General features: G+C 36.4%; 2 protein-coding genes across 2 annotated transcripts; one reads left to right on the top strand and one right to left on the bottom strand.

Annotated features, from left to right (window-relative positions):
- Positions 1–331: 331 nt before the first annotated feature.
- Positions 332–2,182, bottom strand: LOC120775561 (transcriptional adapter 3-B). The gene has a single exon (XM_040105786.1). The coding sequence runs from the start codon at positions 2,083–2,085 to the stop codon at positions 625–627; it is 1,461 nt and encodes a 486-aa protein (XP_039961720.1). The 5' UTR covers positions 2,086–2,182; the 3' UTR covers positions 332–624.
- A 416-nt stretch (positions 2,183–2,598) lies between these two features.
- Positions 2,599–23,381, top strand: LOC120774862 (xenotropic and polytropic retrovirus receptor 1-like). The gene is made up of 9 exons (XM_040104690.1): positions 2,599–2,874; positions 17,862–17,953; positions 18,024–18,419; positions 18,493–18,754; positions 20,239–20,609; positions 20,680–21,022; positions 21,591–21,757; positions 21,826–21,959; positions 22,035–23,381. The coding sequence occupies exons 2-9, from the start codon at positions 17,885–17,887 to the stop codon at positions 22,312–22,314; spliced, it is 2,022 nt and encodes a 673-aa protein (XP_039960624.1). The 5' UTR covers positions 2,599–2,874; positions 17,862–17,884; the 3' UTR covers positions 22,315–23,381.
- The last annotated feature ends 995 nt before the right edge of the window (positions 23,382–24,376 follow it).

The following is a 24,376-nucleotide window of genomic DNA, read 5'->3' as shown; positions in this document are numbered from 1 at the left end:
CACAAGAATTTCGTACACTGTTTAAACAAATTGCACGGCAGGTACAGTGGCGGTGAAAAATATTTTTCAGAGCAAATATTTTTTTAAGATGTACAAACTTCACTATTATCATTATCAGTGAAGATTTTTTAAACATTTTCAATTACTCACTCAAAGCCAAAAAAATGGTTTTCCGACTATTTAGCAAAGTATTTGTTAAAATTTAATTTAAGCGTGCCTCATCTAAATAACAGCACTGTAACCGTAAAGCTATATCCGAGCAACCACACGGATTAACAATAATTATTTATTTTGAACATCTTCGTTTTCAGACAATTAATAAAACTAAAAGTTTCTGTAGTCTTCAGTATTTCAGCATTTAGGTCTCTTTATTACGTTTTTATTTGTTGTACAGTGCAGAGGTGCGGTCACTCCTTATACCGCGGTGAGTTTGAATTTCATTTAATATTTTTAAATACAGCAACATTTTTTTAATAAGAAGAGTTATATTATAAAGTTATTAAATTGTGTTAAGTGTTTATACTAATTTTCATTTAAAAGTGCCACTAGTATAGAGCGTTCAGGTGTTGCACTTGTCAAGCGCGGTTCTGATGGTGTTTGCTCTCCACCAGTGGTGGCCCAAAACTATTCGTATAGAAAACAATTTGCCTGTAAACGTTCGAGCTGATCGGAAAGTGCTTTTTGCTCAGCTGTTAATCGATGTATTTCCTGCTGTTCCTCAAAGCTAATCGGCTTACGTTTGGCTTTATTTTGCATTGTGCGTTTATAAGCCTCGAGTATTTCTTGGTCAACCGTGTCGAGTTTACGTTTGATTTCCAAACGCTTTATTTCCTCAGCGGCAGACTCATGTAGCCTTTTCAACGCAGCCCCATTGTACTCAGCTATTGCTGATAATTCGGAAATTAAACGTTTTATTTCCGCATGTATTTCATCTTCATCATTATTTGGAAAGTCATTCAAGTCCAATATACCTTGCTCGATTAGTTCTCTTTTGACACGTTTTTCAATATCAATACAATTGCGTAGTAACGACAGCGAACGGAAATTCATTTGAGCGGAGGAGTGTGTATTTTCACTACTGCTATTACTGCTATCAGCCACGGCCGATGCCGCTAGTTCGCTGGGATTTTGTATCAACTGCTCTTCTAATAACGCCGACACTAAACGTTGTGTCAAAGGCCCAGTAACACACTCATCCATCATGGATTCAGCTTTTTTAAGCATACCACTTGCAGCATTATTTTGCGGTTTTAAACGATTTGAATTAGTGTTGGGATTTGAAGCTTGTTGCACTTCCTTCATATCTTCCGTAGCCCATATTGTTGAGTAATGCGGTCCCAGTTCGGGTATAGGTGGCACTAGTGGTCCAGAATACTGTTCCAGGAGATCATCAAGCAAACGCAGGTCTTCATTTGTTAATGGCATACAATATGGCTCGACGGAAAGCCAAAATTTATTTGGCGTATCATTTTTGGGTAGTGTGACTTTTTGCAGATGATGATCACGATTTTGTCCATGACCATGAGAACCGGTCGGTGGTACATAGTCCATGCTGTCATCAGTATTCGGCGCAACTGGACTGTTTTTAGCATGTTTTGTGTGTTTTAGTGACGAGGCGGGTGTGTGTTTGGGTTTACGTACACTTGATGTTTCCTCACGCTTACGTTTACCGCTGGACGAGCTATTTACATTGGCTGTTTGTGTTTCGCCACTAGCACCATGCTTCGTGCGGCGTTCGTTTCGTCGTTCATCTTTGTCCAAACTCTCATATTCTGACTTGAGTACGCGATAACGTAGGGCAACACTCGAAAGCAATGTTTCAAGTTCTAGTTGTATATTGTCTAATTCCTCTGCCGCCAAATAGTCATCGGCTGAACGTTGCAGCGCCGCGTGATATGTCGGTAGTTGTTTATTGTTGTCTTTAGTTTTTATTAGTGGTATGTTTATGCCAACGCTACTGGCGTCAGCATCAGGCTGAGACGTTGTCGAAACCGGGCCGGTTTTTCCACCAGTTCTGTTACCACCACCTGATGAGCTGGCGCCGAAATTTGACGCCTTAACTCCTTTTATATTACTTGTTGCCATATTTTGCGGATATTTGTGCCAAAAATTTATTTTAATTAAAAGTTTTTATTGCAGTCTTTTCACAATCTACGTTGTATTGATTGAGAATGATTTTATTCTGAGTTGTCAATGGTCGCGTTGCCAACTATAATAACAATATTGTTTACACATGTTGCGAGTGTTGCTCGTTTAATAATAACGTTTGTTTTAAAATTTTTGTTCTACTTTTTTAAATTAATGTAAAATTTTAATGATAATTTTTTTTTTTTATTTAATGAAGTAATATATGTGTGATCAGATGAAATGTATATATAAATGTGTGACGAAAATTTGATAGTTCAACGCTTTTAACTGTTTAATTTCCCTTACATAAGAAGTTTCACACGTTCCGTTGCCATGCAACTCTGTACAACCTGAGCGAATTGCTATTTTGTTCGGCAGCTCACAGCTGTTCTTTGTTTAGTCGCCGCTGGGAATTCGTCGCGTTAAGTATTTTATTAAAATTATTTGTGTGCATTATATTTACTTTAAATAAGGAAATTAACCTTGTTTTTATTAAAAAAAAAAGTAATAATTACTTTACACAGTGTCTTTAGTTTTAAGAAAACAAAACTTATACGAGTATCTAAAAAGCAACCACTAATGAAATAAAATTTAATAACAAGTTGAAATACGTACAAGTATCAAAAGTTGTGATATCAATTTTCAATTAGAAACAACAAAGTGTGATCAGTTAATCAGCTAGCTGCGGCACCACTACGGCGACTAATACAAAAACACCAATTGACGCTGCTAAATTCGATGCAAAGGGTAATATTCAGAAACGTTTGCACATTTCAAAATTCCACCTGATTTACGTTGGGTGGTCAATGAACACCCAATAAATAAATGAGTTTTAATTAAAGTACGCGCTGTATTCTACATCGATTGTGAAACAGCTTTTAATAAAGCAACGCGTAATTATCTGCTTTACTGATTAGTTGGAGTACAATTTAAGTACCTGAAAGCCCGAGTATATAACTTTACACGGAGTTATGAAGGGTGATTTGTTCACTCATAGTTATAGTAAACGTTTTTTATATTTTGTAACTATTCTAAATATTTATTTTCTGGAAAAGTTGAAGATCTGCTCCAGCAAATTCTAGAAAACACGTTCAGAAATAATTCACAAGCATTATTAGTTAATAGTTTATTTTTTTTAATACAAAAAAGCTTAACGTCATTAATATATTGTTTTCATGTGACTAGTTATGCAGTTAGGCGTTAAATAGCTTCTATGTATACAAATAAATAACTTTACTAATTGAAATATAAGCGTTAAACGGCAACTGAAATTGCCAGGCTATAAACATATCCTAATCGAACTCATTGTTTTAGAAATATCAAATAGATGCAACATATCACTTTATTTATAACTCGGCCTTTACCTTGGCCCAGTTAAAAATCGATTGTTTTTTATTATTTTTAGTTAGTTTTACTAAACTATCCTTCCCTTAAATTTATTTGAAAAAATGCTTGATGTGGGGCATTGCTGTCGGTTTAAATTTAATTAATGTGAGTAAGTGACATAAGAAAGCAGCAACTATGTTATTTGTTTATGATTGCTACAGCATTAAATCTTAATAATATTTAAAAAAAATTTTGTCGCGTCTTCATACTTTGTGCTCCTCCGCCAGACAAAGCAAAGAGTCGATAAAGCTAAGTGCGTTTATGTCAACAACCATTTAATAACTCAAAATAGTAAAAAATACAATTATGGCTTTGTCTACCAAATAACATCGACTGATGCAGCACACGTTTTCGGCACATGTCAAACAGGTTTAAAGTTGTTTTTTGGTGCATGGAATAAATTGACAATGCATCTGTAACGCACCCATTTAATGGCAATGAGCGACTATACATGATTTCTGTAGCCGCATGACCGCAATTTTGTTTGCGTATGAGCTTAAAAATTTACAGGAATCGCATTTGCAGCTTAATATACATATTCATATACATACATACATATGTACACAAAATTGAATTTCCTGTTTTTCACCGCAAAATGTTTTCCAATGTGTAATGTACCAAAAGCGCCTGCATATTCGACAACCAAACACACAAAATAAATATAAATGTTTTTTGAATAATGTGATATTTCTTTGGCCAATATTTACCAAGTGCTAATTATATTTTTTTATTGGAATTTGTTGCCTCTTAACTGGCGTCATTGTTTACTTATGTACATATGTATGTGGCGCTGATTTAATTTTTCCTTTATATTTCTAAATTACTTTTTTGCGTTATATTTGTGTACATATGTATATATGTAATTATTTACCCGTAGGGAAGCTAAAAATTGCAGCGAAATAGAGATAAGCACGACCCAAAACACGCTCATTATAGTCATAATCAGCGATAAGAGCTCGACAAACTCTTGACGAACTATTTAGAATGCCATTATTTATTGTAACATTCAAGTTGATGCTGAATTGCTTGAATCGCCGTAATGAAGAGCAGTTTGCTTCGAAAGCATACGCATTTTTATTCAAGATTGAAGTGATGTTGAAGTAGATACATGTGTACCAACTTCCACAAGCTTATTGGCAAGCTAAAAAGGGAAGAGTGTTGACAGAAATTTGCCATTTTTTTACATTGATTTTATATAAGAAATTGTCTGAGAGATGTAAGTTGGCGCGTGAAGCGCTTGTCAAATATTTATTGACAACAAGTTCATCTTTTGCTCACAACTAGCGCTGCAAAAATTTGATGTTTGCACACTTGCAAGCTTATCACTTCATTTTCCAACTTTAAAACGCTTACGATAGCTTGTAAATAGATAATTTAACGCTCTCCACTTGAAATTGATCACACCTACAACATATCGATCCATCAATTTTCAAGTGGATACTGATATATACGTACTATATGAGCTTACTTGTCTAAAGTTTTTAAATCATTTTTGTGCTTTCCCACCTACAGACATACATACTTACAGAGTATTGTACAAATGTGTGAACTAAACACATATACATATGCATGTATGTACATGTTTGTGCACATCAAAACCATTGGTCATAGCAGTGCACTGTGCCGTCAAACATGATTGATTGCCTGGGAATGCTTGTCGAATAGATAACACCTTGTATTTCGTATCAAATTGCATGTTAAGTGGATTAATCGAGTGAATTAAATGCTCATATTCCGATATGTGTACTCAGGCATTAAAATACATACATAATTAAAATTAATAACTGTTACAGTAGTCAATTTCTAAACAATTGCTTCTGTACGTTTTGGATGGCATGCCCCTGTTGATTGATAATTTGATTTTTATATACTGAACAGGATATATTAAGCTTATCACGAAGTTTGTATACCCAAAAGGAAACGTCGGATATCCTATAAAGTGTATGGTATATGCATATGTATGTACATATATGTAAATGATCAAGCTGAGTTGATTTACATTGGAGAACTAGTCTCTAATTGTTTAGATATTGATCTGAAATTTCGCACACGTCCCTTTCTCGCCAAAAAGCTGCTCATTTGTCGAAAGCGCCGACATCGGGCAAATATAGCATATGTATATCTGCCATACAAACTGAACGACCAAAACCCGCCTAAAAAGTGGAGTCCTATCGTCCGATAACTCTCCTCTCCTCACCGGTGAAGACACTTGAGTCTTGCTACTACCGATCTTCATTCACCACCTGAGCCTAGCAAACCACCCACAAGGCTTCCGAAAAGTACACAGTACCACCACAGCACTTAGCGTCGTAAACGCCCAGGTAGTTCGTAGTCTTAACCAGAAACCACCCTGTGAGAGAACGATCCTCGTAGTGTTGGACTTGTCAAAAGCCTTTGACACAGTCAGTCACACAACGCTACTGCAGGACTTTGAAAAAACTATGCTCCCTCCAAGACTGAAGAGGTTGACCATGAACTACCGTCGTCAATTATACGTACTGTTTCGTGGAAAAAATTCAAAACTGAGAAGAATTAAACAAGGGGCTCCGCAGGGTGGTGTCCTCTCCCCGCTATTGTTTTACTTCTATATCTCTAAACTCCCACAGCCACCAGAGGGAGTCTCCATAACCTCGTACGCTGATTATTGCACGATATTGACGTCGGACAATCAGACAATCGATGGCATGTGTTCAAAGGTAAACGGCTATCTGTCGGACATTTCTAGTTTCTTCTCTTCACGGAACTTAACACTCTCCCCCACCAAATCCACAGCGACCATATATACAAACTGGACGAAGAAGTGCAGATTTGACCTTAATATTGCATTCGATGGCGTCAAGATTCCGATTGTCAATAATCCTAAGATTTTAGGTGTAACTTTTGATAGTCTATGCTCCTTCACTCTTCATACGACCGCGATTATCGCCAAAGTACAGAGCCGCAACAAAATTCTCAAGTCACTAGCCGGTAGCACTTGGGGAAAGGACGGAGAATGTTTTTGGAAGACTACGCTGCACCAATATGCAGTGGATCCAATATAGGTTCCGCGCGCAATGACTCTGGCCACCTCTCGCACTGACAACCCTCTCCCATTGGTCCGCTCCCGTCGAAACAGAAGTTTCTTAACTTAGCTAATCCTTACCATTCTATCGGGGACTAGGTGCCCGCTAAAACTACAACAACCGAAACCCAGTCCTTGTATGGAAAGCTTTTGCGTTTCATGAGATATTTTTTATAAAATTTGGCATGGATTATTGCCCAAGGTAACGGCACAATCTTCCAAGAAATTGTTCAAATCGGACCACTAGAGCATACCGCTGTCATACAAACTGACCTACCAAATTTAAGGGATTGTCTCAGTTTGAAATTTCGAAAAATCGATTGTTTTTGTTGTATTATCGGATAGTATACACCGAAATAAACATTCTCTTAAATCTTTGAACTCGAAGTTCAAATTATTACGGTCGCTACAGCGTTTCTTGTAGAAAGGGAACAGATTGGGGAACGGAGCTAGACAATCTTAAAACGCGTTTTTCACAGAATGGTGTTTTTCAAAATGGTTTCCACTCTTAAAGGAAGAGTTTTGTAGATATATATGTAGTTTCTAGAACATTTTTATTGGCATTCTCTATCACGCTGTAGAAGCTTTTTGTTTTATTTTGAAATCTTATTTTTTTCTACGAAAAACTGTCGAAGAAAGGGCCAAATTCGACCAAAATTATTGCTAGATTTGTTTTCTAATATTTTTTTCTATCATTTATGCCAATTAATTTTATCAAATACTCTTCTGATAATCTGTTTTCCAAAGGTTTGAAGTAATTTGCTTAGAAAACACTCAGCTTCGATATTTTTCACCAAAGTTAGCAATTGTCTACAAATTGAGAGATCATTCTCTCAAATTCCTTTATTCATGACATCTGTCAATCATAAGCATAGTGTTAGGTATTGCAATCACCTTATTTGACTTACGATATTTTATAAATTTTTTATACAAACTTTGGTACTACACAAATAGAATCGTCAATATATGATACCGTGCTTCATAAAATTTATATATACCTCAGATTCATATCACTCACCCACTCTGCGTTCACATCCGTTTTTCGTTTGCACTTAAAATTTGCCTCTTCAGATGTCTCCATAACCAGAGTTGACTCATCTTATTAGATCTATCGTATTAATTGATTGAATTTGCCAATGGCTAGATAAGACAGTATGAAAAACGCTAACGCTTTTGCTTAAAATAAAATGTTATTATTTTCGCATTTACTGTCGCGTTATCGGAATTTTTTTCTTGATTGTGCAACTTTAAAAATTTATTGTTGTTTTTTTTTTTTATTTCGAATTGTTATATTTGCATTGTGACAGAGAATTTTTTTGCACTCAGTAAATTAGTAACTGTTTACTAAAGAGTGTCTTGAGAGAGAATACACACCAGCCCCAAGATAGTATATTATATAATGAATAAATTATAGAACAACTAGCTGGTTTGAAGCAAATTTCATAATGCCATTCTCATAGAAATTTCCGTCCCTATTATTAGAAAACTGAAACAGTCGATTTTCATAAACTTCTCCTGTGGGGAATTTTTCACCATAAAAATGATTCGCCATGTGTGTAAAAGAACAGATAAATGCTGTTGTTTTTGTTTTAATGGTTATCAGTCCCCGTTAGGATGATAAGGGTTATCTAGGTTGTCGTCGACGGGTCACACATGTCATCTAGCGGGAGGCCCAGAAAACGTGCTGTTTCGACGAGGTCGGACCAAAGGGAAAGAGGTGTTTTTTATACAGTGGGGTTGGTGGGGCATGCAAAAAGTGGCCAGTGTTATGCGAAGACTCATTGCATGCAGATCTAACCTCATTTTCGGCGATGTAACCCCGTTTGGATGGGTAAGTGTTAATCTAAACAGATAAATGGTGCCAGGTACGGACTAAAGGATGACTATATAAGTACCACCCATCCTGACGTTGTCTGACGGAAGACAATTCCTTTCTTAATAGCCAAAGACGGTCATTGCTTCCTTTAGACGGTCCTATTGTTGACAATACAGGTTCGACTTAAGAGTTTGGCCGTAGTGGGGGCGTAATATGAGCTCCCCATTAGATGATTCCCTGTCAGTTTCACCAACCACATGGCAAAACCTTCACAATCGTTAATCTTGAGCTAAATTATCAAGACTATACACACTATTTACATTTCCAGCCGCTAGATTCGCACTTTCGCCTTTATCGAAGAAAATCTGTAAATATATTGCACTTTCATGGGTGCTCAAAGAATACTAAGACAAGCAATCACAAAACTGTCTAAGTAGTTTTTTATTACAACATCTTGACTTTCAAGCGTCATGTAACGTCCTCACTTATACAACGCAGGCAGTTCACTATTACCGTCTATTGGAAAAATAATGGATTTCATTTCTAGACAGACATTATAATCTATCTAAAGAGTTTTTCTACCACTGATACCTGAAGAACTTGCGAAATAAGGGATCACGTCGTCGAATTTAGTCTCTGTACTTGCTTCCCGTTCATAATGTAGTGTTAGGAAGGAAAGAAGTAGGTTAGCAGCTCAAGTAACAATATTTTCTTCTTCTTCTTCTTTGGTTCTACAACCGAGGGTCGCTTTGGGCTGAGAACATAAAATTTCGCCAGTTGCTTCTGTCCTTTCTGAGTTCTCGCCAGTTGTATACACCAAGTGCAAACAGGTCCCTATGCGTCCTTCCATTGGAAGCGTGGGCGCCCTTGCTTCCCTTGTCCACCCATAGGGCCTCGAGTCGAGGGAGTTTTCCACTGGAGTATCATATTTATGCGCTTAACTATATCTATGTCCTATATAGTTCATACAGGTTCCATCTTCTTCGATATTCATCGCTCACGCGGATGGCTCCAAAGATCTTGCGAAGAACAGTTCCCTCGAATCCATCAAGTGCTTTCTCATCTCGGGTCATTATTGTCCATGTTTCTAGGCCTTATAGAAAGATAGGAATAATTAGATTCTTATAGAACGGAATTTTTGTTCGTTTCTGTTGGCAAGCGTTATTCTGCGCTTGATCTCAGGGCATAGACTATTGGTGAAAATTAAGCTGGTTAGAGATACAAAGTCCTTAACCTTTTCAAATTTATAGTTGTCAACAGTGACGTAGTTCCCAAAAAGCGAGGAATCTTTATATGTGACCTCCAGGTACTTTGTCATGCCCTCGTTCACCACAAAACCAACCTCTTTTGCTACTTTTTCTAGGCTTGCGAAGATCTTGCCCAGGTCTGAAACCACACTGACAAGGTCCAATCAGTTTAGTTACGATGGACTTAAGTCTATTGCCCAACACAGTCGAAAGAACCTTATACGCGATATTATGAAGATTGATTCCGAGATAGTTAGTGCAGACTGCGGGACCTCCCTTCTCATTTTAAATATTCTATATTCTACATAGTAAGTTGAAATCGAAACTCTGCCCCGCAAACACAAATTCCCCATATATGTATAATAAGTCATCGCTCCAAATTCAACGAAAAAGTATCTTTTACTTAAGAGTAGTCAATCTGTACAGTAGTAGGAATCTCTATAGCAGTAGAGAGTTTTCACCTACTGCTTTATCCATTGCAGTAAATTTGGAAACAACAGGAGTAAAGAATTTACGCCGAGTAGCGCTGGAAATTGATATCCATGTGAAATGATCTAGAAGGCTCAGCGCCGATTGAGCTAATGATCAACTTAATGATTATACCGAATGAATTTACCTAATCTAAATTTAGGCGTCTAGAGACAGTGGAAGACTTTCGAAAAGCTCTCGCTTTCGCTGCAGTTAATTTCAGAGCATTTAAGGGCATTTTTGCTATCAGAGCGGTTTAGGGTCTTCACTTTCGGGAAATACTTATACAGGACTTATTCACTGTCATTTTGAAAACTTAAATTTATAATCTTTCTGTAGGCTTCTTGCTGTATCAATTGTTGCAATTAAGATCTCTGTAAAGAATTAACTAATACCCATGGGCCTCTGGTTTAGAAATAAAGCAACAAAATCGCGTAAATGATGAAAAGATAACAAAATGCGCTGCCCCACACAGCTCTTATCAATGTGAATGAATTCGTTTGTACTACAATTATTTTATTGTTGTTATTTTCTTGTCAAACTCAGAAAATTAACACATCATTAGTTAAGGGAAATGAAGGAATACAAATCGGCAATCCAATTCTGCTTGCTGACATAATTTACACATCTAAATGAAGAGTGATCCATTTCGAGGTTCCCTAGATTCTTTGGCATTTATTTTTTGAAGATTACCTCTTACAAATGTTGGCCATGGAAAGGGTCAGATGGTCCATCCGTTGAGTCCAATTTTCGATGACTCGTTCGAGCATTTCAACTGGTAACTGGCGAATTACAAGCGTGGTGTTTTGCTCCAATGGCCGAATCGAAGCGGGATTTTGTCCGCATAGACTTTAGACTTTACATATCCCCACAGCAAAAAGTCGAACTGTGTTATGTCACACGATGTTGGTCCAAAACGTGAAATTATCTGCTCACCGAAGTATTAGCTCCATTGATTGATGCGATGTGTGGGAAGTGGCGCCGTCTTGTTGAAACGATATCGTCGCTAACATCACGAGCTTCAAATTCAGGCATCAAAAAGTCGATTATCATGGCACGATAACGTTCGCCAATGACGGTTGCGTTCTCCATGGCATCATTTTTTGAAGAAATACATATAGACCGATGATTCCACCGGCCCAAAAACCACACCAAACCGTTGTTTTTTCTGGATAAAATGGCTGCTGTTGAATCTCTTCCGGATGTTCTTCATCTCGATGCAGCAAGTTTGCTTGTTTACATAACCATTGAGCCAGAAATGGGCTTCATTGCCGAAGAAAATTTGGTTCGACAACGTCGGATCTTCTTAGAAATTTTCGCTAGCCCATAGAGCGAAGCGATGTCGCTTGGTAAGGTCGAGAGGCTTCAGTTCTTGAACAAGTTGTATTGTATGAAAAGCGTACACATTTAGGACCTCGACGTAAAATGCCCCAAGTCGTTCCATACGTCAATCCGAATCGACTCTCCACGGTCTTCTTGCTAAATTTTCTTCACTGTGTGTTGGACGTGGTTTATTCGGTCGAATAATATCAAATAATGACTGCGCGGTCTCAAGATGGGTGATGCTCAGTATGCCTGTTATGTTGACCCTAAGTTGAACGAAGTGCGCGAAACACACTCCTTACAGAACGTGAATTTTCGTAATAAAGTTGAACGGGTTCATAAAAATTACGTGACAGCTTGACACGACTCAGTTGTGATCTGTCACAAAAAGCCTATTGAAAAACTTGGATCACCCAAATCTTTAAACGATTTAGTCACTATACTGATCGTGTCGTGTAGGCACTGAAACCGATATTTTCACCAATGATTTTATAGATTCGAAAAGGCATAACTAATCTTAAGAAATATATGATTTCTGAGAAGATTGAACGATTAAATTCGATTACTGTGTATGTTCAAGCATCTTTTAATATTTTAGTTAATTTGCAAATACTGCTTGTCTTTGCTTTTTTATGGCCATCCATTCATTTCGTTGGGCAGTTGAGTAAACAACTCCAGTTGCCTTGGTATGGGAAAACTATTTCCAATAACACACCTGTTTTTCATCACCTTGAGTTTGATACTAAATCCACTCCGCTTGTATGCGTGTGTGTATAGTAAATAAAATACAGTGACGGCTACGTAATTAGGTACATATTTTACAGGTGATTCCACTTCTGTTAGTTTAAAAAAAGCGATTTTTATTTATTTTCGGTACGACATTACAATTTTGTAAGCTAATTGTTATTAAACTATTGTATTAGGATAATCGAATGGACCGATATACTATATATACCCCATATGGCATATATATATATCAATTTTGGCTGTTTTGAAGCTGTGTTCAGCAGAGGTCAGCAGCTTAAGCATTCGGATAAGCTTCCTACCTCTTCTACCAATTATTTCCTTTTACTTTATCTTTCACAGGAGCATTTCTTATAGAAAAATATCATTATCTCGATTTTGATTCGTCAGTTTGTATGGCAGCTATATGCTATAGTAGTTCGGTTTGAACAAATGTTTGGAGGTTAAATAATCAATGCCAAATTTTCATGAAGATAATTTTTCAAATAAAAAGTTTTTCATATAAGGACTTAGTTTTGCTCGGTAAGTATGTATGTATGTATCCTAGAGATTTCTGATATCAATGGTTCCGAGCAGCTTCTTGAGAAGAAAATAACGTGTGCTAAGTTTTACATTGATATCTCGAAAGCAAGGCAGGCGGACTTGACTGAGCTTGTCATACTGATCATTTATATTATATACAAGTATAAATTATAGACTCTCTGACGATTCTTTCAGGGTGTTACAAACTTCGTGCTAAACTTCATATATCCTTTTCATGGTATAAATTCAGAATATGACTTTTTTGAAATCTCTGTATTGATGAATAATATACATACATATCCTTTGCAAAAAAGTGACTTCCAATTGAATCGTACTACTTATGTACATATGTCTGAAACCCTTTGAGTAAACTCTTATTTTGAACGGTCCTCCAATTAATAATCTCTAGGTTCTATTCTTATTGTATCCAATTCTGTGACCACCACTGTAGTTACATTAGTTAGCAGTTTTTATACCGATGTAGCCACATACAAGTATATTCTCAAATATTACACACATACATAATTTGCATGTTTTTCCGAGCCGAACCGAGCCTATTTGTAATATGCGCGAAAACTTTATTCTCCAATTGGTGTCACGTGTTAGATATGTTAGTGGTTTAGATATGGCCATTGCATGGGGGAAAACTATCATTATCAATTTATTACGTATATTTATTGTTTTTTGCTGCCACTAACAGACGCTGAAAGTGGGTGGGATTAGTTGGGCACAAAATATCACGCATAACAACAATCGGCTTTTGTGGCGCTGAAGGCAGTCATGCCAGTAAGTGGTCTATAAATGGCGCTATTAAGTTATTACTCACCGAAGAACGAGGCAGCGTTTTGTTGTTTTTTTTTTTGTAAAGAGACTTACTTTACGTCAAGTATGAAGGAATTCCCGTTAGTAAAAATGTTGGTATTTTTGAGATAAAAGTGCTTTGTTGAAAGAGCTCTTGCTCATTTCTTTAAAGTAAGATAATTGCATACGCTCAACAATACTTTTAAGATTCTCTAAAAGTTTATGAATTAATTGATCAATCAATCGCATTTGATCCACTTTTCGTCTCCTGTTAACATTCGCTTCAGAAATGGTTTGATTTCTTTTCGTTTTAGCAAAGAATCGCATATGTTAATTCGGCCCATTAAATTTTTCACAGACAATTCATCAGGTACTCAAACATCGAGTTTTCTTTTTACAGCCAACCTTTTTTAAATGGTTCAAAACAGTTTGATGATGAATGTTAAGTTCTTTAGCATGTCATGACTGCTTATGTGACGGTCCTGATCAATCTTTTCCATAATTTCATCGACTTTTTCAACTATAGGTCGACCAGAGCGAGGTTCATCTTTCACATCGAGATTTCCAGAACGGAAGCGAGCGAACCATTTTTGTGCTACACGAGCTGATACATTCCCTTTCAAAATATAGCGAATTTCTTCAATATTTTCACACACTTTTTCAACTTCCCTGAATTTTTTTTTGTTTTGGCAAAATACTAAAAGAGTTTTTTGACTACCCAATATTTAGGGAATTTGTGTTTGTGAGGGCAGAAATTGCACTAAAATATAAATTATTAAATATGAGAAGGTAGATCCCGCAGTCTGCGTTAACTATCGCGGAACCAGTCTTCTTAATATTTCGGGTTAATATAGGTTTTTTCGACAGTATTATACGAAAGACTTAAGATCATTGTAAATAAACTGATTGGACCTTATCAGTGTAGCTTTAGACCTGCCAAACCCACAATAGACCAGGTTTTAACAATACGTTACATTCTGGAGACACTTCACAAACAGATCGATATCCATCACCTTTTTGTCGATTTCAAAGCCGCTTTCGACAGCACAGATAAGAACTGCCTATTCGACGCCACGTCTAAATTAGGGATCCTTGCGAAGCTCATACGACTATACAGAACGACGTTGAGCACAACCATCAACTCCGGTTATGAGAGTGAGAGGCTCGAAGCAGAGATTTGTCTTAGAGAAATTATAATTCGCAGGCCTTGAAAAGTTTTTTTAGCTTTTTCAACCAGGTCGAACCATACGGAGAAGTGTGTTATTTGAGTGGAGTTCGCTGCGCATGCAGAGAGGTGGTTAGTGATATGCGGAGACTCAATGTATGTATGCTGGATATATATTTGAATGTTGTGGTCGATATTAGGAGTTTAACTTGCCACATGATTCAGAACGAAGTCGCGCAAGGTTCACTCTAGATTCTCGTGACAACTCGAGCACTTTGTCTGCAATGGGTAGTGATTTGACTCCCAGTACGCCATTCACTGAGGGGGAGTCGATGAAGTTATTAATGGCTCCACTATGATTGGCAGTCAGTGCGTATCTGAAGTTAGTTGCATCTGAAGCCTAGTTGGATGTGTTCGACGTAGCCAAGAAAGGATCTCTTGCTGTTCCCAGATGGTCGTATCCCAGCAGGTACTGCTTGGAGAGGAACTCCTTATGTTCCTTAACCGGAATCAAACGGTCTTCGCTGTGTATGGGTTCAACCCGAGACGAGAACCCGTGAAGTTTTATGACAAGTCTGTACTTTCTTCGTTTGAGTTTCGCTACATCCAGGCCACCATATCGATGCGGCGAAGTTTATGACCGGCCTGCCGATCGCCTTGTATGTTGCGATTGTTGTATGGTAGGCTAGTCTGATAGTCTAATAAGACACGCATTGATCTTTTTTGGGCCCTAGCAAGATAGTGTGCCGTGGCGTAGTCCATCTTTTCCAGTGCCTCAAACCGTGAGGCAAAAGGGAGCGACCACCTGTTGGTTGTTGTTGTTGTAGCAGAATTATGCCGAGTTGACAGTCCTTGGCGGGATAAAAATCCGGGTCCGTTTCGGTTACCCGACTGTCGTGGGAACGGCCACCAGTTGCTAGTTCGGTTCGGTTGGTAGCGGATGCCTCATTTGTCGGATAATACAGACTAATTCTACTTAATACCAACAAAAGCAATTGATCTTTGGAATGGCATCAGTTTATCTGCCGCACATTCCACACTAACCAAGGGTATCTGCACCCATTTTCTGTGATAAGTTTCAGAACAACAAGATTAAACCCTTACTTTCAAACCAATTAGGGATTCTAATCTTCAGAAGATTTTCTACCGCTTTTTGCTGTTGGCACACAATGTAATTAACAGTAATGAGGCTTTTACAGTGTTTATTCCTGTTATCTAATATTTTTATAATTCCAGATAAATCGCTGCGGCACTGACGCTATAAAACCAGTTTATCAGCCTTACAAGCATTTAATTAACTTTCCAATTTGCATTTTTAAATGTTTTGATAAAAAAATCTTCCACTTACACAAAGGGTGCTGGCATATATGTATGTATATTTATATACACAAGAGTAATTCCCGTTAAGCACATCTTCAATGTAAGTAAGTGATCTGCCTCGGCATTGGGATTATCAATTGCGTGTAATTGTTGTTGGTAAAAGCCAGTTTTGATTTATTGGAGGTAAATAAACCACAATAAGCCAATGTTACATACAAACAATTTTTATAATATGCATATGTATGTGCATGTGTGTATACGCCGATTCGTGCCTATAAATCCCAATCAATCGCGGTACGATTTCTTGCTGTGTTGTTGTTGTTTATATATTATAAATCGGTTTTTTTGGGTTACCAGCAGGTTTGGGTGGCTGACAACGAGAATCCAAGCAATGCCACAGTGGCTATTGATCAAACGCGGCGCGTGATGTCTGACATTGATATTTTTTTAATGAAAATTCGAGGGAAATTAATATGTCAGGACATACGAACATACAAATATGTAAATATATATCTATATAAGTATATATAAGTGGCTGAATATGTAAATATATATCTATTTTATATACTTTGAAGTGGCTGTTTGCACTGCGATTCATCATAATTTATCTAAATCTTGAGCAGCGACGTAGACAAGCTTGTATAGATTTATATTTTATTTATTTTTCTGATTGATGGAGGCGCGTCACAATTTAAATATCTTAGATAAAAATACGCAACTTAGTCAACGAGCAATTTGTATACCCTGAACAAAATGTATTAACTTTGCATAAACGGAAACGACGGAGACCCTAGAAAAATATATATATATACTCAAACTAGTCCCTCAAATTTTGAGATATCGAACTGAAAATTTGTACACGTCCTTTTTCCCACAAGCTGCTGCTCATATGTCAGGCCTGCCGATATTGGACCTCTATAGCATATTGCTGCCATACAAACTGACCGATCAAAATCAGATCCTTTTATGGGGAACTTTTTTATTTGACAAGATATCTTCACGAAATTCGGCATGGGTTATTGTCCAAGGCAACTGTACAAACTCCGAACAAATTATTCAGATTGGACCTCTGTAGCATATGGCTGCCATACAAACTGACCGATCAAGACCAAATTATTGTATGGAAAACTTTTTTATTTGACAAGATGTCTTCACGAAATATTGCACAGATTATTTTTCAAAGTAAAGGTAAAATCTCCGAAAAAATTATTTAGATCGGATCACTGTAGCAAATGGCTTTCAAACAAACTGACCGATCAAGATCACATTCTTGTTTGGCAAACTTTTTTATTTGACAAAATATCTCCACGAAATTTTGCATGGATTATTTTTCAAAGTAAAGGTAAAATCTCCAAAGAAATCATTCAGATCGGACCACTGTAGCATATGGCTGCCATACAAACTGACCGATCAAGATCACATTCTTGCATGGCAAACTTTTTTATTTGACAAGATATCTTCACAAAATTTTGCACAGATTATTTTTCAAAGTAAAGGTAAAATTTCCGAAGAAATTATTCAGATCGGACCACTGTAGCATATGGCTGTCATACAAACTACTCGAATAAAACCAAGCCTTTGTAAAGCAAACTGTTTTTTTGACGACATATCTTAACGAAATTTGGCAAGGTAACGGTACAAACTCCGAACAAATTGTTCAGATCGGACCACTATGACATATAGCTGTCATACAAAGTCACCCATCAAATTCAAGTTCTTGTATGGAAACTGTTTTTATTTGTGAAGGCTATTATAACTTCGATGCGAGTTTACGTGTTATTATTTTTTTGTTGTTGTTTTTATATACTTTTTTTTTAAATTTTTTGTAGAGTAAATCAACGCTTCAATGTAAAATAATGTTATTTTCGCCTTTCCTTACAGCGGCGGACCATTGAGCTGACAAGATGAAATTCGCCGAACATCTCTCGGCGCACATAACGCCGGAATGGCGCAAACAATACATTAACTATGAGGTATATAACGCATTACATACATACTTAAAAAATATTAAATTTCGCATAAAAATCCCGAAACTCAACACAGGAAATGAAAGCCATGCTTTACATGGCCGTCGAGGAAGCGCCCTCTGTCGACAGCGTTGAAGATGAGGTGCTCAAACGTCATTTCGCCAATTTCGATGAGAATTTCTTTCATTACTGCGACAAGGAATTGAAGAAAATCAACACATTCTATTCGGAAAAGTTAGCCGAAGCGACACGTAAATTCGCCACACTCAATGCCGAGCTGAAGACGTGCATCGAAGAGTCGGAGCGCTCGGCGAAAAAATCGAAATCGTTGAAAAAACCCGGTTTGCCGCATCGCAAAGCGGCCGAACTGAAACTGGCGTTCAGTGAATTTTACTTGAGCTTAATTTTATTACAAAACTATCAGAACTTGAATCATACCGGTTTTCGCAAAATTCTCAAGAAGCATGATAAGGTGGGTGTCTTTGCATTTCGTTTGTGATATCACACAATTATAATATTTCTTACTTTACAATTATTGTTTATAGCTACTGCGCGTCGACACCGGTGCCAAGTGGCGTCAGGAGTATGTCGAAGCCTCACATTTCTTCACCAATAAAGACATTGATAATATTATCAATGAAACGGAGACCACCGTCACGACTGAGTTGGAGAGCGGCGATCGTACGCGCGCTATGAAACGTTTGCGTGTACCGCCCTTAGGTGAACAGCAGAGTCCCTGGACCACGTTTAAAGTTGGTCTATTTTCCGGTAGTTTTATTGTGCTTGCCATAGTGGTGGTGTTGTCGGGTAAGTTAGCCGTTTGGGGATTACATTTCGAAAATATCTTATTTAAAAATCTCATATGATAATGCGGTTATTGTAACAGCATCGATAGCATTGGTTGTATTTCTGAAGTTGCCGAATCTGGCACTAGAAGAAGCTAGAATGATTACCATCACAGATTGTAGCCTACGATATGAGAGTTGAGCACGATTGCTCGATCATTCCTATGATTTTAGGTATAACGTTGTTGGCAACTTATAAGGCAATCGGCCGACTCAACTACGCCGCACCAATATGGTCGCCTGGATGCAGTGGAACGCAGATGAGGAAGCTTCAGACTTGTCAGAACACTGCACTCTGGACTACGACAGGATGCCTCCTGACGTTTCCTATTGAACACCTACAATAGTGAGCCGCTTATGCTCCCAGTTAATGAACTCTTCTCCAGGCAGTCCCGGCTGGATGTTTTCGCAGAAATCACCCCCGCAGTCACCTGCTTGGAGCGCTCCTAGGAACATCAAGAGGTCATTCCTCAATCACGTTGACGAAATTAGACAGTACGCCGACCAGACTTCGGATGCAACAAACTTCCGACAAGCACTTACCGCCATTCATAGTGGAGCCATCAGCCCCTTCACCGTCTCTTCTAGTGAATGGCGTACTTGGAGTCACACCACCACCCATTACAGACGAAGAGCTCGAGTTGCCGCGAGAAACGAGAGGGACCCTTGCGCAGTTTCGTTCTGGTTAAACTCATACTTATCCAGATTAGACCCCGACATTTCCAATATATGGCCTGTGCAATGAGTCTCCGCATGACACTAGCCACCTCTTTGCATGCCCCATAAACACAACTCATCTAACACCTCTCTCCCTTTGGTCCGATCCCGTCGAAACAGCACGTTTCTTGGGCCTTCCGCTAGATGACGTCGACGACAACCTGGCTAACTCTCACCATCCCAACGGGGACTAAGTACCCGTTGTAACAACGACAACATCGTTCCTACGATAGTCCGACCTACGTAACCGGAAAAGACTGGAATTTATATACTGGAAAGGATTGTCAACTCGGTAGTGACTTTTATAACTACCATAGCCAAACCCTTGATTTCAGCTAGCACCTGGGATGCCTTGTACATTGATCTTACTCTGAAACAAACTATTATTCAAGAATTTGACGTCCTTGGTTTTAAAAATTTATTCTTCTGGACTGTTCTTGCCGTAATTAATAGGAACACCGCTTTCTATTCGCTCTTTAAATGCTAAGAAACTCTTTAAGAAATCCAAATTCAATCGCCAAATTTTTGTCGAAAATTATGAATCAAATTTACATAATTTTTGAGATAGAAACATAAAGATTTTCAAACTCGAAAGTTAAAAATATTTACTTCACGGCGTTTCTCCAACTTAGGACCTGATCTTTCTAGCTCCTTTTCATGCTTCTTTTCACTTCATAATATTCTAAATATATTTTATGTATTAAAATTCAAAATGTCTTTATATTACAGCAATTTTCCACGATATTACCGGCGAAAATCTCAAAGTCACTTTCCGTCTATATCGCGGTCCACTGCTTATCATTGAATTCATCTTTCTGATTGGCGTTAATATCTACGGCTGGCGTTCTTCGGGTGTCAATCATGTGCTCATCTTCGAATTGGATCCGCGTAATCATCTCTCCGAACAGCACCTAATGGAATTATCTGCGATATTTGGCGTAATATGGACGCTGAGCATGTTAAGCTTCTTATATAGCGCCAGTTTAAGCATACCGGCTTTCATTAATCCGCTTACACTGACGATTGTGATGGTGGCATTCTTGTTGAATCCATTTCATGTATTCCACCACGACGCGCGTTTCTGGCTGCTGCGCATAACTGTTAGTTTTACCGTTAAAATACATATTTATTTGTATGTTTAACCGTAGTCTTTTTGTACTCGCTTTACAGGGTCGCATGGTAGCGGCGCCATTCTTTCATGTCGGTTTCGCCGATTTCTGGCTCGGCGATCAGTTGAATTCACTCAGCACAGCGTTGCTGGATTTCGAGTATTTGGTGTGTTTCTATTTCACCAATGGCAATTGGTTTGAGGCGCTCGATGCTACAACATGCATGGAAAAAGATTTTATTATACGTCCGATATTTAATTGTTTGCCAGCGTGGTTCCGTTTTGCGCAGTGTCTGCGGCGTTACCGCGATACACGTGAAGCCTTTCCTCACTTGGTGAATGCGGGAAAATATTCGAGTACTTTTGCTGTGGTCATATTCGCAACATTAAGGAGCTTCAATAATCGTTAGTATTCGCTATTATAACTCTATGCCAGATTTTCACGTTTTCTGACTTTCAGCGCTTATTCAGCTGAAGATAATTTTAGCTGAATAAAGTGCTGTATGCTAAAGCACGTGGAAAGTGTGGTGTCTGATTGCAATTCCATGCCAGATTTTCAGGCTTTGCGACTTTCAGAGCTTATTCATGTTAAGTTAGTGATAGCTGAATAAAGTGCTGTATAAGGTTACACCTCCCAAACTGAAATATCAGACCATTTGGCTTTATTCAGCTAAGATTGTCTTAAGCTGAATGAGTGCTCAATGCTAAAGCACGTGCAAAGTGTAGTCTCTAATTGCAATTCCATGGCAGATTTTCTGACTTTCTGACATTCAGCACTTATTCAGCTTAAATTCGATACCTGACACCTCTTCACAAGAATTTTCAATCCATTAAGCTTAATTTAGCTATGTTTATCTTAAGCTGAATAAGCGCTGAATGTCAAATCACCTGTAAAGCTAAATAGTGAGCTTATCAATATTCGGTTGTATTTTTTTTTAGTTTATTAAACTTTTTATTTATTCCATTTTGACAGGCTACTATTCAAGCACATTTGACAATCCCTACACCTGGTTGTGGATTATTGCCTCAATCGTCTCATCATGCTATGCTTACACTTGGGATATAAAGATGGATTGGGGTCTCTTCGATAAGAATGCGGGCGAGAACACATTTTTGCGCGAGGAAATCGTGTACTCCACAGTATGTGCTAATTAAATTTATAAAGACCAAAGTAGACTATACATTTCATATATTTTTAACACACGCAGGGCTTCTATTACTTCGCCATCATCGAAGATTTGGTGCTACGTTTCCTATGGGCTCTATCATTTTACCTAACTGAAATGAAAATTGTTAGCAGCGATATTATGACATCCATAACCGGTATTTTAGAAGTATTCAGGTACGATTAAAACAAAAATTAATAATTTGCTTCGAATTTACAACATATTTTCCACTTTTTTCCATTGTCCAACAGACGTTTCGTATGGAACTTCTTCCGCTTGGAGAACGAACATCTCAACAATTGCGGTAAGTTCCGTGCCGTACGCGATATCTCAATTGCACCCATCGACTCATCCGATCAAACACAAATATTACGTATGATGGACGAACCGGAAGGCGTGATAAATCGTTATACAAAAACTAATCGCCCGAAGCCGAAAAAGAATAAGGATCCTGAGAAGCGTAGCTTGCTACAGCCACGTGGCTCGCTACAGGATCTAACCATCGATATTGATGGCACGAAAAAATTGTAAAATCGTGCGATAATAATGATCTGAAACTAAAGCTTAAGTAACAATTAAGTGCTGAAAGTCCTGATCCCCTAAATAACGGTACCGAAATGTATGCTTCCAATGTGAGAATTGTAAGGAATAATTAGTGAAAACGTAAAACTTAGCCAATAAGCCATAATAGTAATATGTATACGTTTGCCAGCCATCTTTTACACAAAACTTAGTTACATTTAGTACAATTTTCTTTGGGCATATTAATTTAAGTACTTAAAGTTAGAGCAGTTTATTTTTTATACCACCGCTAAAAACCAACAGTACTTTCAAACGTTTCGAAGTGTGAAAAGTGAAATTTCCACTGATTTGCTAGAACTCTTTGAACACAACACTATATATCTATTCGGCAGTATTACTTATGTATGTAATTACAAATAATTTTTCGTACTTACACATTTTTTGAAAAGTTTATTTTGTTTCGTTTGGTATTTTTTGTTTTTGTGCTAACCAATTCGTGCAAGCAAATGTGGTATGTAATTGAAAAGACAAGACACTAAACCCTTTAGATTTAGTATACATTTAAATATATACATATATGAAATAAAAATATATTCTAGGTTATGAAATTAAGTAACAGTTAGCGACATTACCTTTTGTTAACCCAAAACATTCCCCCAATTGGACTTTTGCTAAAATGTTAAACATTTACAAAAATATATACATATTGATTGATAATTAGCTAAAAATTAAAATTAACTAAAAAATTAAACATTTTTGCATATAAAATAAAATTTGTTATTGCTCTTTTTCTCACATATATATACATACATACATATGTAGTTAGCCCTAGGCGCATTTGCTAAATATATGAAACTAAAAAACTATGAAATTGTACACTCATTTTATTGATGAGCGTTATATACACATTCATACATACATATACCCCTGTATACCAAACTATTATTGTCTAAACCGTAATAATATTAATGCTAATTGGATTGTAAGCTTAAAGTATAGTCCAACGAATTACTGTAATACTAATAGTACTAACTAACGATACACAATAAAACTTCATATACAGAAAAAATCTTAAATATAATGTATACTTAATTTAAGACTAAACATTTTTAGAGTCAATATATTTTTAACTGTGCAAATAATTCTGTTTAATTAAATACAAAAAAATTAAAAAAAAAAAAATTAAAAAAAAACATAAGCATTAAAAAAATATAAAAATTAAATAAAAAATATAAAAAAATAAAAACAAAATAAAATAAAAAGAAAAAAATAAATAAAATAATATAAAATATAAAAAACAAAAATTATAAATTAGAAAAATTAAAAAATAAAACTTAATATTAAAATGTAGATTAAAAATTAAAGAAAAGAAAAATAAAATTTAAAATTAAAAAAGTAAGAAACAAGCAACGTTATTTATTAAAAATTAAAAAAAAACACAAAAATTAAAAATATAAATAAAAAATTAAACAAACTAAAAATAAAAAACATAAAATAAAATTATGAATTAAAAATTAAAAAAATAAAATTATAAATTAAAAAAATTAAACTTAAAAATTAAAAAAAAAATATTTAAATAAATAAATTAAAAATACAATTAAAAAGGAGAAAAATTTAATATAAAAAAAAAAGAAAATTAAAAATAAAAAAAAAAAAACAAAAAAATAAAAAAAAAAAAAAAAAAAAAAAAAAAAAAAAATAAAAAAATAAAAAAAAAAAAAAATAAAAAAAAAAAAAATAATAAACAAAAAAGTTTAAAACATAATAAAAATTAAAAAAAAAAATAAAAGAAATGAAAACCCAAATAGAGCAATTAGACGTGATGTGAACTTCACTAGACTGAGAATTAATGCGTATTTGAATTTAGCATTCAGCCTAAGCCCTAAACTGCTACTTCTTGACCGCTTTTTTAATTCTACATTATAACATATACATTTTAAATAAATAAAGAGCAAAGCATACTTAACAAAAAGAAGTATTTCACTCAAAATTAGTGAATATTTTCAATAGGTGAGATATTTTAGGTTAACAGCAGGTTCTTAGTTTTATTTTATGAATAATTTCGTGAACA

Source organism: Bactrocera tryoni, chromosome 4, assembly GCF_016617805.1.
Source record: "Bactrocera tryoni isolate S06 chromosome 4, CSIRO_BtryS06_freeze2, whole genome shotgun sequence".
NCBI classification, from domain to species: domain Eukaryota; kingdom Metazoa; phylum Arthropoda; class Insecta; order Diptera; family Tephritidae; genus Bactrocera; species Bactrocera tryoni.
This window is presented reverse-complemented; position numbering and strand designations above follow the sequence as displayed.